At 38.1% G+C, this 11,168-nt stretch overlaps 1 protein-coding gene across 3 annotated transcripts; it reads left to right on the forward strand.

Moving 5' to 3' along the window:
- Positions 1-5,130: 5,130 nt before the first annotated feature.
- On the forward strand, positions 5,131-10,147 carry LOC100249279 (sucrose synthase). 3 transcript variants are annotated; one of them, XM_059740684.1, is made up of 14 exons: positions 5,131-5,136; positions 6,190-6,308; positions 6,517-6,643; positions 6,748-6,899; positions 6,980-7,172; positions 7,273-7,608; positions 7,698-7,793; positions 7,890-8,063; positions 8,173-8,289; positions 8,402-8,568; positions 8,652-8,876; positions 8,962-9,525; positions 9,632-9,770; positions 9,855-10,147. In XM_059740684.1, exons 2-14 carry the CDS (start codon positions 6,211-6,213, stop codon positions 9,885-9,887), a joined length of 2,421 nt encoding a protein of 806 aa, XP_059596667.1. In that variant the 5' UTR covers positions 5,131-5,136; positions 6,190-6,210; the 3' UTR covers positions 9,888-10,147. The 3 variants fall into 3 exon arrangements, with proteins under 3 accessions (XP_059596667.1, XP_002275155.1, XP_059596666.1); XM_002275119.4 differs by lacking the exon at positions 5,131-5,136 and adding an exon at positions 5,566-5,742 and having other exon boundaries at positions 6,175-6,308; XM_059740683.1 differs by lacking the exon at positions 5,131-5,136 and adding an exon at positions 5,566-5,742 and having other exon boundaries at positions 6,175-6,308; positions 9,632-10,147.
- Positions 10,148-11,168: the final 1,021 nt, after the last annotated feature.

Here is an 11,168-nt window from a genome sequence, read left to right on the forward strand (position 1 = left end):
AATTAATGCTGAGACCAAAGTGCAATACTAAAAGGGGTTAAGATAAGCTGATGAAGAGGAGTTTTATTGGAAGCATTACGGAGGGAGGTCCATGATTCAGGTGCTTTGGACATGGGGTTAGGCTAGAATATCAGGTAGTTGATGTTACGCTTACCTTATATGAGGGAGATTCTGATGTATTAGGCAGAAGCTGAATGGGCTCTTCCTGACTATGGTGGGGAAATTGACTAGCTAGTTAGGAGGCATGCTTTTAACTCCAAATAAAAGGGGCGGTGGGAATCAAATACCTCCAAGGGAGTAGGGGTTTGTCAAATTGTTTAGTATCTTGTTTTATTTGTTGTGATGTTTTTGTTGGTTTCCCCTTTTTGAAGGTTATCTAATTCTTCACCTTTAAATATGATTCCTTTTCGTTTTGTGTTTGGTGCAGTCTCTAAGGTGCCTTATAAAAAGAAAGTAGCCAAAGGGGCAGCAAAACCAATATTCTGTCTACTGTAGACTTTGGGAGGCATTCAGTCATCTGATAATGAAATTAATACAATTCCCACTTTGTTTATACCCTAGTTGAATATGCAAAAATATAAGCCAGACCCCAACTGTGGCCAAGATGATGCCCAAATGGCAGCACAGGAAAAGGAATTTGTGTCAGTAATGCCAGTTGTTCACATTCATTCTTTGTTTATTTTTTGGGGTATTGAGTCATAGGAAGCTGATTCTATTTCCACCCACATTCTTTGATATCTCTTATCTTATTTTCAATTGAATAAAACTTAGGAAAAGTGTAAGGCATCGAAAGAGTTATCCGTCGGGCCTTCCATCTCGATCATTGAAAGTGCATATAATCAAATTTAGGTTATTGAAAGAAGATATGAATCATATAATCAAGATGAAAAAGAATGGAACCAATTAGGTATAAAATAATGACATTGGACTTGGTACAAAGTAATTAGGCCTAAATGTATAGGTGACTCAATATACTGAAATCAAATCGATATATAACTAGACCCAAAACCTAATCACACCTGTGTAAAGAAATAGCCTTCTATGCAAAGCTATAGGCTTAATAACTCATGGGATTTTGACTAATAAGCACCCCCAAAAGCAAAAAAGAGAGAACAGTAAGTTCAGATATTTTTTTTTGTGGGTGGAGATTGGCTGGAATGTCACCATGAAGCCAAGAGGGATAAAAAAGCAATATCACACACCACCTTAGATTTACAACTGTAGTTAAAAGTTAAAACTGAGGAAAAGTCAATTTCATATAAAGAACAATGTGTTTGGCTTTTCGATAAGTGGTTGGGACAACCAAAGAAATTTTTGGACCTAATACCGGTCGTTTAGGTCCACCCATTGTGTGTTTCACATGGCAGTGCCCTCAGGACTGTGTAGGGTGAATCCCATGGAGCTGCTGCTGTGCTTATCAAACATCCTTCTTGAAGAGATCCCATTCTCATTTGAGATGATCTTGTCATCATTTCTGAGGGTAAAGGAATAGAGCCAGCCTTGTTTAAAGGAGAGGATGATGCAAAGTAAATTAGACTGGTGAGGTTTTGAGTAATACCCAAAAGCCAAAAAGGAGAAAATGGTGAGAATTGTTCCTGAAATGGCAATTCTATATGCCAAAACCATCAGGGGACATGATGGGGAATAAGACATTTGTGGGTGGCATTAGTGGGATAAAAGCAACACCACCACCTGAGATTCAGACTAGCAGTCTAGCATAGAAGAAAGGTGGTTTTAAGCCAATTACAACACAGCAATATTTAAAACTTGAGGTTAAACAATCCTACTCACAACGAAAAATTTGAAAAACATAAGACAAAACCTTGCAGTTGAAGAATATAAAAAAGTGATCATTGGAAATCAGTAGTAATCACCAAACCATCTACTGCACCACCCACTGGTTTCCTTATAATAATTTAATATCATTTAGGTTAATGCGGGTCAACCACCTATCCGCCTATTTAATATTTTTAAAATAATGTATCGCTATCCACTACAAATATTTACCTATATATTCAGCCCTCATGACTCATTATATTTTGTACTTTATACATCAACGGCTAGCATGAAAACCTTGGAAAATCTTATTTATAGTACTGGTGGTATTAAATTAGACTCCATTTGGCATCCTTTGTTTGTCAATCTGATGTACTACAAATATTGCAAAAAATACTAGTATTTAGCTTCCATTTAACGAAATTAGAAAGCACTTGATTGTGGGTCATTTTGGTTTCTAAGCTTTCATTGAAACTTCAAACGGAAGCAAAAGGCAGTTGAGTTTATTTTCAAAAGTAGAAGTGCAGTTGAGAAATTATTGAAATGAAGTCCCCATGTAATGGAGATGAAACCAAATAAAGAGACTGTGTAGGTTAGGGGCCACCCTCCAAATCTGGCAGAACAGCTAACTTAGAAAAAAAGGGAAATCTAGTTGACTCCAGTGCAGCACATAATGTGGTTATGGTGCTGTTTTTTCCTTTACCCATGTGTGCAACTCCTCAAGGTTCTGAAATTCTTGGTATGCATTAATGGTAAGTTTGGGAATAATGAAGGATGGACATCAAATAAAATGGTCGGTTGTTATATGTCTCCACAATGGCTCCATTTACTCCACCCATTATTCTTCCTAATCCATTTTCATTATTCATCATTATTTTTCACTCCAAGGTCATTCTATGATATCAAAAAGTCATGTAAAAAATTGGAAGTCAATATATTATAAAAATGGTCTCATTTATTTATATTTTCACCTAGGCTATATTTGTTTATACTTTGATTTCAATTTTCCTCTATAATTAGATCGAATTTGAAGTTTGGTATGTTGGGCTAAATCCCATTTGTATGTATTCAAATATCTGATTTCAACTACTTGGATTTGAAGATTCAGTTTATTAGTTGTGAAACCTTAATATATCAATAGAATCATTTGATTTTTTTTTATTCTATTCAAAATCCATTTTTTTTTAACATAATAAGAATTTGTATTCTGAAATGATATCAGAGGGATTTGGAGTCGTGGAAATTCCATTTTCCATACAGGTATGTTAGCATTTTCCATCATTCCAACCTAACCCACCAATGACATTTTGTTGGTTGTACTTCATTCAGCCCATTTACATCAGAGGCTTGATTTCATTAACTACCTAATTAAGGGGTGGAAAATCAATTCCAGAAATGTAAAACCCAACAAGGTCCCCCCACATCCTTAGAAGATATTTTTGCAAAGTTACCCCACCAATACCCTACAACCTGAGTAGCGGCAAAGACCCTTTCCCCCTTACTGCTGTCTGATTGGGTGAATCAAATTCATGTCAGTCATGTCCCGTAAAAAGGCCTGATTTCTGAGTTGGATTGTGGCCAGAAAATTGGGCAGCTCAGGACCCAGCATTAATGGGGTATTTAAAAATGGTGCAATTGACAACCTGGAAGATCTCGACTACTCTCAGATCTTGATTACAAACCTAAATATGCTGACTGTACATCCAATCCAATCCATTTCCAATCCCTCTGGTCCACACCCATTAGGCCAAAAATATCCCTGTCTTTTAACTTCTACGCCTCGTCAGTCACTGACACCGTCCATATGCTCATGGGGTTCTAGTTTCACAGTTCCACAGCCCTTATTTCACTTCCCTTTCATTTTTCCAACTAACTTTTTCTCTCTGCTTCCAATAATCTATACAAATGTTGTAGTGTGATTGAAAAGCTTTAAATTGAGTGGATAAGACTGTTTAATTCCGAAGATTACGCTTCAATCCCACCGACCCCCACATGGGTCCACAGACATTGCCTCGCATCACTAGCTGCTTTTATTTTTTTGGGGGGGGGGGGGGGGGTCTCGTACATTTGTTGTCGTATATGAAGATCAAAATACAAAAATTCGATATGCTGCACTAACATTTTTACGGGAGAATTATGTTTTGGGCAAATGAGCCCCAAATTAATAAAAGGTCCATGTAACTTTTCAAATTGAACTCAAGACCCAATAAAAATATGAAAATTGAGTTGAAGGATATCATCCTTCAGTATTTCCAAAAATGCTCTTTGTTGATTTTGAGAAAAAAAATTAATATTTTTGAAAAATACTTTTATTTAATTTAATATATTAAAAAAATATTTTATTTAATTTAATATTTTTTAAAAATAAATTTATTTAATTTAATATTTTTTAAAAATAAATTTATTTAATTTAATATTTTAAAAAAATATTTAATTTAATATTTTTTTAAATACTTTAATTTAATTTAATATTTTTGAAAACTACTTTTATTTAATTTAGTATTTTTGAAAAAAAAAATATTAAAAAAAAATTATTTAACTTAATTTTATAAAATATTTTATATGTGTTCTTAAATGGTATATTTGTCAATTACTATTTCATGTCCTTATATGGATCTTTTGTTAATTTGGCCGTCTAACCCTAAAAGATAATTCTCCCGATTTTTATTAGGTATATTAAGATTTTATCAGAAAATGTATTTGGGAATCGGGTGGAGGAGGCACACGTGGGGTGGCTATAACCGTACGAGGGGTTCAAGGACTAAGGGCGCGAAAACCCATCACCTTTCCACGCAATAGAAAGATGCGTCAAAGACAATGGGAGCCGTAGAAAAAAACCAGGGCGACAATGGTTTCAGAGGAGTAAACCCATCAAATAGTAATTGAAAAAACAAATGGTCATTACAAGAAAAAGGAATTTTGGAACAAAAAGGAATTTTGGAAGAAAAAGGAAGAGGAGACGGTGGATACAGGAGGAGAAAAGATGAATAAAATTATAATGGGGGTTGGGTATAGAGAAAGCGGTGATGGTGAAAAGCGGTTTTGTGAAAGGTACAGTGAAACCATGGGAAGATGCGGATGTGTGAGCCATTATGACATTTTCGCGGAAACAGAGGCCCCATTCTCAAATCAAAGGACGACTAATGAGGATTGTGAAGGCTTTCTACTGGTATATAAGGGTATCCAAGGCTTTCTTTTACCACCACCCCATTTGCGTTTGCTTCTCCATTTGATCTCTTCGTTCGTTCCTTCTTTCATTTTGATTTCTCTCCCTTGCTCGGCATTCTTCTTCTTCTTCTTCTTCTTGGTTCTCCCCTCCCACCGCACCCCATTTCATTTTTCTAGCTTTGCCTTTCAAAGGTATGTGTTGTTTCTGTTACTTTTCTGCATAGCATTTCTGTAATACAAATGCGTTTTTGTCCAATGCGCTCAGCCGTTGAATGTGATCCCGTGAAAGACAGTACCTAAAAAGTCTTGCTTGTTATAATGCCCACCAGCAAAGGAGAAGGCCCACCTTTGCCTGTACCTGCTAAATTTTCCAAATCTCCACCCACCGCCTAAGCTTTCATCTTTCCATTTTTCTCCTTCCAAACGGCTCTACCTTTCTTGGGTTTTACGGCTATGTATGGGGTTTCTTAAGGGCTACGGCCTGTCCATGCATGGGTTAGCCTAGAATTTTCTTTTATGGAAAAGTATTTTTTATTTTATTTACTTCTGTCTTGGCATGTTATTTTGGTGCAGGGGATTTTGTCTGTAATTAGAAAAATCACCTCCCATAAGCTTTGATCCTTTATTTTGTGCGAGGATAAGGGGAACATATTTTCAACTTGATTTCTCCCACCAACCCTGTGTTGCTTACATCCACCATTCTGGTCTTTCTATAAATTTCCCACGTTTCTTCCATTCCTCTATCTCCTTTCATTTTTCATTCTCTAGTTGATTGTGATCAACTCACCTCTTCTCTAGGTACTCCTCCCCCTCTCTGTTTTCTGAAGATCTCAGTCTGATCTTCTCTTCTTCTTCTCTTCCTCCTCCTCCTCCTCTTCTTCTTCTCCTTCTTCTTCTTCTTCTTCCCTTTTATGTTTGTTTTCAGTGTTTCAGGTGATATTGCTCTAAATTTTTTCATCTCCCAGTTTTGGGTTTGGTAGCTGTAGGTTTCCGTTGTCAAACAGAATTAGATCTTATGATAGCTTAATAGTCTTTGCATTATTTATTAGAGTTGATTTTAGTTCAACAACATACTAGATTTTATATTATTATTGATAAGTGTGAGGTGTCCAATTTTGAAATTTAAACCTTTCTAGATGGTGGAATGCTGGTTGGTCTTGACTTTCTTCTCAATAAGAAGCTTTGGATGATTTTGATCTGTTAGTTACAGTTGTTTCTCTTACGTTGAAGGTTGTCTGAAATTAGGTAAGAACCCAGAGAGGAGACATGGCCGACGGTGTTCTGACCGGGGTTCACAGCCTCAGGGCACGCGTGGATGAAACTCTAACTGCCCATCGCAATGAAATCCTGTCCTTCCTGTCAAGGTATGAGAATGGTTGAGTAGATCCATGGCTTAAGTAGGATGCAGTCATGTAGCTAATTATATTGCAGAGCCATTTTTCATTCAATTTGCAGGAGAACTAGCAACATAGCTGTTATTCCATTATTTTGTTTACATACTCGATCATTTTAAAGATAATAGATTGAAGTTATGAGATGATGACTTACTGTAAATTTACTTCGGCGTTGTAGGATTGAAGGCCATGGAAAAGGAATTCTGCAGCCCCATCAGCTTCTAGCTGAGTTTGAGGCCTTACCCGAAGTAAACAGAAAAAAACTAAGTGATGGGCCATTTGGAGATATCCTGAAGTCCATACAGGTAGGTTTATGACACTAAAAAGAAAATTTCCCCCTTTCTCTGGTGCTGATTGAATCATATGTTGTTGAATTCTTCTCATTCTTTTGGCCAACTCTGTAATTTAGGAAGCCATAGTTCTGCCTCCATGGATTGCGTTTGCTGTTCGTCCAAGGCCTGGTGTTTGGGAGTATATTCGCGTGAATGTGAGTGCGCTTGTTGTTGAGGAGTTGCTTGTGCCTGAGTATTTGCATTTCAAGGAAGAACTTGTGGATGGGAGGTAACCAGGAGTTTGGAGTTGCTCTGTGTTTTACTTCATTTTTCCTTTTCATTTTCACCATTTTTCCCCCTCTAATGCAGCTGCAATGGCAACTTCGTTCTTGAGTTGGACTTTGAACCATTCACTGCTTCCGTCCCTCGCCCAACTCTTTCCAAGTCCATTGGAAATGGTGTCGAGTTCCTCAACAGACACCTCTCTGCGAAAATGTTCCATGACAAAGACAGCATGCAGCCCCTGCTTGATTTCCTCCGAACTCACCAATACAAGGGGAAGGTAAACCCCTTTCTGTAGTCCATTTTTCACATTTACACTTACCCCTTATGTTAACAAATTGATACCTAATGGTTCTTGGTTGTCTCGTATTCTTTTGCAGACAATGATGCTGAATGACAGAATTCAGAATCTGGATACCCTCCAATTTGTTCTAAGGAAGGCAGAGGAGTATCTGTCTTCACAGGCTCCAGAGACTCCATACCCTGAGTTTGAGCACAAGTTCCAAGAGATTGGCCTGGAAAGAGGGTGGGGTGATACTGCTGAGCGTGTGCTGGAGATGATTCATCTACTTTTGGACCTTCTTGAGGCTCCTGACCCCTGCACTCTTGAGCAATTTCTTGGGAGAATCCCCATGGTTTTTAATGTTGTTATTCTCTCCCCCCATGGCTACTTTGCTCAGGACAATGTTCTGGGCTACCCTGACACTGGTGGCCAGGTGTGATAATTCGGAACCAACCATACTCTCCTTTTTCTTCCTACCTTACAAAGGTTAATTCTTAGGGACTGCTTGATTTTATCTTCCAGGTTGTTTATATTCTGGATCAAGTTCGTGCCATGGAGACTGAGATGCTTCTCCGTATCAAGCAGCAAGGACTTGATATCACTCCCAAGATCATCATTGTAAGTTAGCAAAAGATTATAATTGCTTGATCCTTCTTCTGTTTGATGTTGTTCTGATTCTCTAATCGATACTTTTTATCTTTCTGTGACACCCAGGTAACTAGACTTCTCCCTGATGCGGTAGGGACAACTTGCAACCAGCGTATCGAGAAAGTTTATGGAACAGAGCATTCAATCATCCTTCGAGTTCCCTTTAGAACTGAGAAGGGAATTGTCCGCAAATGGATCTCCAGATTTGAAGTGTGGCCATACCTGGAAACTTACACTGAGGTGAAACACAGATCTATGTTTCTATATTTTCAATCGATGATGGATTTTCCCATCTTGCATCATCCTCTTGGCTCACTATCTGAGATTATAAATATTTTTGTGTTGGTAGGATGTTGCAAAAGAGCTTGCTACAGAGCTACAGACCAAGCCAGATTTTATCATTGGCAATTACAGTGATGGAAACATTGTTGCCTCTTTGCTGGCTCATAAGCTAGGGGTTACACAGGTTTGTACTGAAGTTTACAGTTTTTATCTCTTTTGGTTTCTTCTGTACAGGGTATCTCCTTTGTCCACTCTCAGTAGCTCACCCTTTCTCCCGGCTTTGGTATCTTTTACAGTGCACCATAGCTCATGCCCTGGAGAAAACCAAATATCCAGAATCAGACATCTATTGGAAGAAACTAGAGGACAAGTACCACTTCTCATGCCAGTTTACAGCTGATCTTATTGCCATGAACCATACCGATTTTATCATCACCAGTACCTTCCAAGAGATTGCTGGAAGGTATGCTTGGCACCTCAAAAAAATAGTTTTCTTGTCCAATGATCTTCCCTACCCTAACTTGTTCTTCCCTTCCATGTTTCCAGCAAGGACACTGTTGGGCAATACGAGAGTCATACTGGATTCACCATGCCTGGGCTGTACAGAGTAGTCCATGGTATCGATGTTTTTGACCCCAAATTCAACATTGTTTCACCAGGAGCAGATATGACCATCTACTTCTCCTACACTGAAGAGAAAATGAGGCTGAAGGCCCTCCATCCAGAAATTGAAGAGCTTCTTTTCAGCCCCGTTGAGAATAAAGAACACTTGTGAGTTCTTCTCTCTTTCTCCACCAGTTCACTTTCCCCATCCTCCACTGGACTTGATTTTTAACCATCCAATTGTGTCAAACAGATGTGTACTAAAAGACCGTAACAAGCCAATCATATTCTCAATGGCGAGGTTGGACCGCGTGAAGAACTTGACGGGACTTGTTGAGTGGTATGGTAAGAATACCCGGCTCAGGGAATTGGTTAACCTTGTTGTGGTGGGTGGAGACCGAAGGAAGGAGTCCAAGGATTTGGAAGAGCAGTCAGAGATGAAGAAGATGCATGAGCTCATAGAAACCTACAAACTGAATGGCCAGTTCAGATGGATTTCCTCCCAGATGGACCGTGTCAGGAACGGTGAACTCTACCGCTACATTGCTGACACCAAGGGCGTATTTGTGCAGCCTGCCTTCTACGAGGCTTTCGGATTGACTGTTGTCGAGGCCATGACCTGTGGATTGCCAACATTTGCAACCTGCAATGGTGGCCCAGCCGAGATCATTGTGCATGGAAAGTCAGGCTTCCACATTGATCCCTACCATGGAGACAAGGCAGCTGAGCTCCTTGCCAACTTCTTTGAGAAATGCAAGGCAGACCCAACTCACTGGGAAAAGATCTCCAAGGCAGGCCTGAAGCGTATTGAAGAGAAGTAAGTGAAAAACCTTTCTTTTCTACAGGCATTCCTTTGCAACTGTCCTGTTTCTGTTTCTTCACTAAGCTGTCCTGTTTCTGTTTCTTTGCTTCACAATCCAAAGGTATACATGGAAAATTTACTCTGAGAGACTGTTGACCCTGGCTGGGGTTTATGGGTTCTGGAAGTATGTCTCCAACCTTGACCGCCGTGAGACCCGCCGCTACCTTGAAATGTTTTATGCCCTCAAGTACCGCAAGCTGGTAAGCCCTTCACCACTATCCCTGTGGGATGCAATTCCCTCAAAGTTTTTCTCTAGCTGATGGTTTGCTCTGTTGTATTTCCAGGCTCAATCAGTTCCTCTGGCTGTGGAAGAGTAGCTAAAAGGCAGAGGCATTGGCTAGAAGCAAGCTGCAGGTTTTCTGAGCTGTGTGGAATAACTGTCATTGTTTGAGGCTTGGCCGAAAAGAAGGCATTTCAATTTTTGCTTTTTGTTATCTGTAATGTTTGAACATGGGATGTTAAGGCTCCTGGATTTCAATTAAAATCTGTTACACCTTTATTGGGTAACACTGCTTGCCAAGATTTGGCTCTGTTATCTGTCATATTGGTTAAGAATCAAATTCCAATCTTTCCCCTACTCCAGTTGCTTCAAGAGAGCATTACCTTATTGGGTGTCTTCAATCTTTAATGCCACGACAACCTTTTCTTGAAGCCAATGGAGATGCCTTCATATGGTGAGGTACTAAAGGACCCTCCAAGTAGACCCTTTTTCAGTTCCTTGGACACTATATGGGAAACTCTGAGCAGCAGAACTAGACTAGACTGTTTCAGGAATGGGGTCAGTAAGAACCAAATAAAATTTTCAACCGTTCATTACTATTCAGTTGGGCTAATGGGTGACAAACTGAAAAACAGAATGGAGAAAACAAAATAATGAAAATTGACCTCTCAGCCCAAGAAAATAAGTTTTACCTTCTTTTTTTTTTTTTTTTGGAAAAATAGTTCAAAACAATCCATTTTTGGTCGTGTAATTACTTTTTTAAGATTAATTTAAAACCACAGTTTCACAATATGATTTTTGTACCATAGCTATAATCGTTGAATGAGGTTTGAAACTAATTTAAAGAAGAAAAAACAAAAAGCAAAACATAGTCACATGGACAAAAAGGATTGTTTTGAACAATTGTTGCAAAAGAGATTCATTCAAGACCTATATTCTTAATACCCAAAAGGCCTAATTTGAACCGAAACTTAAAACAAAGTCATTATTTTAATAAGCAAAGCAAGATACCAAAAAAGGGCAACCTAAGCGTGCGGCGTGCCAAGGCTCTGTTTCGGTAGGTACATTGTTGCAAAACTCAAAAGGTTTTTAGTTGGGAGTAATTCTAATTAAAAATGACAATTACTTATATCATGTTTGGTAATTATTTTTAAAAATAATTTTAAAAAATTGTTATATGAAATTTTATATTTTATAATACAAAAAACGATTTAGTACCCTGAAATATGTGTATTCTACGTATAAATATTTTTTAAAACAATCCTTAAAAAATAAATAAAAATAACTAAGATATGTTTTTTAAAAACATTTTTTACTTTAAAAATATAAAATAAAAAATAATTTTTTTTTATTGTCAAATATATTTTCTCATTTTTTT

This window comes from Vitis vinifera, chromosome 11, assembly GCF_030704535.1.
Source record: "Vitis vinifera cultivar Pinot Noir 40024 chromosome 11, ASM3070453v1".
NCBI classification, from domain to species: domain Eukaryota; kingdom Viridiplantae; phylum Streptophyta; class Magnoliopsida; order Vitales; family Vitaceae; genus Vitis; species Vitis vinifera.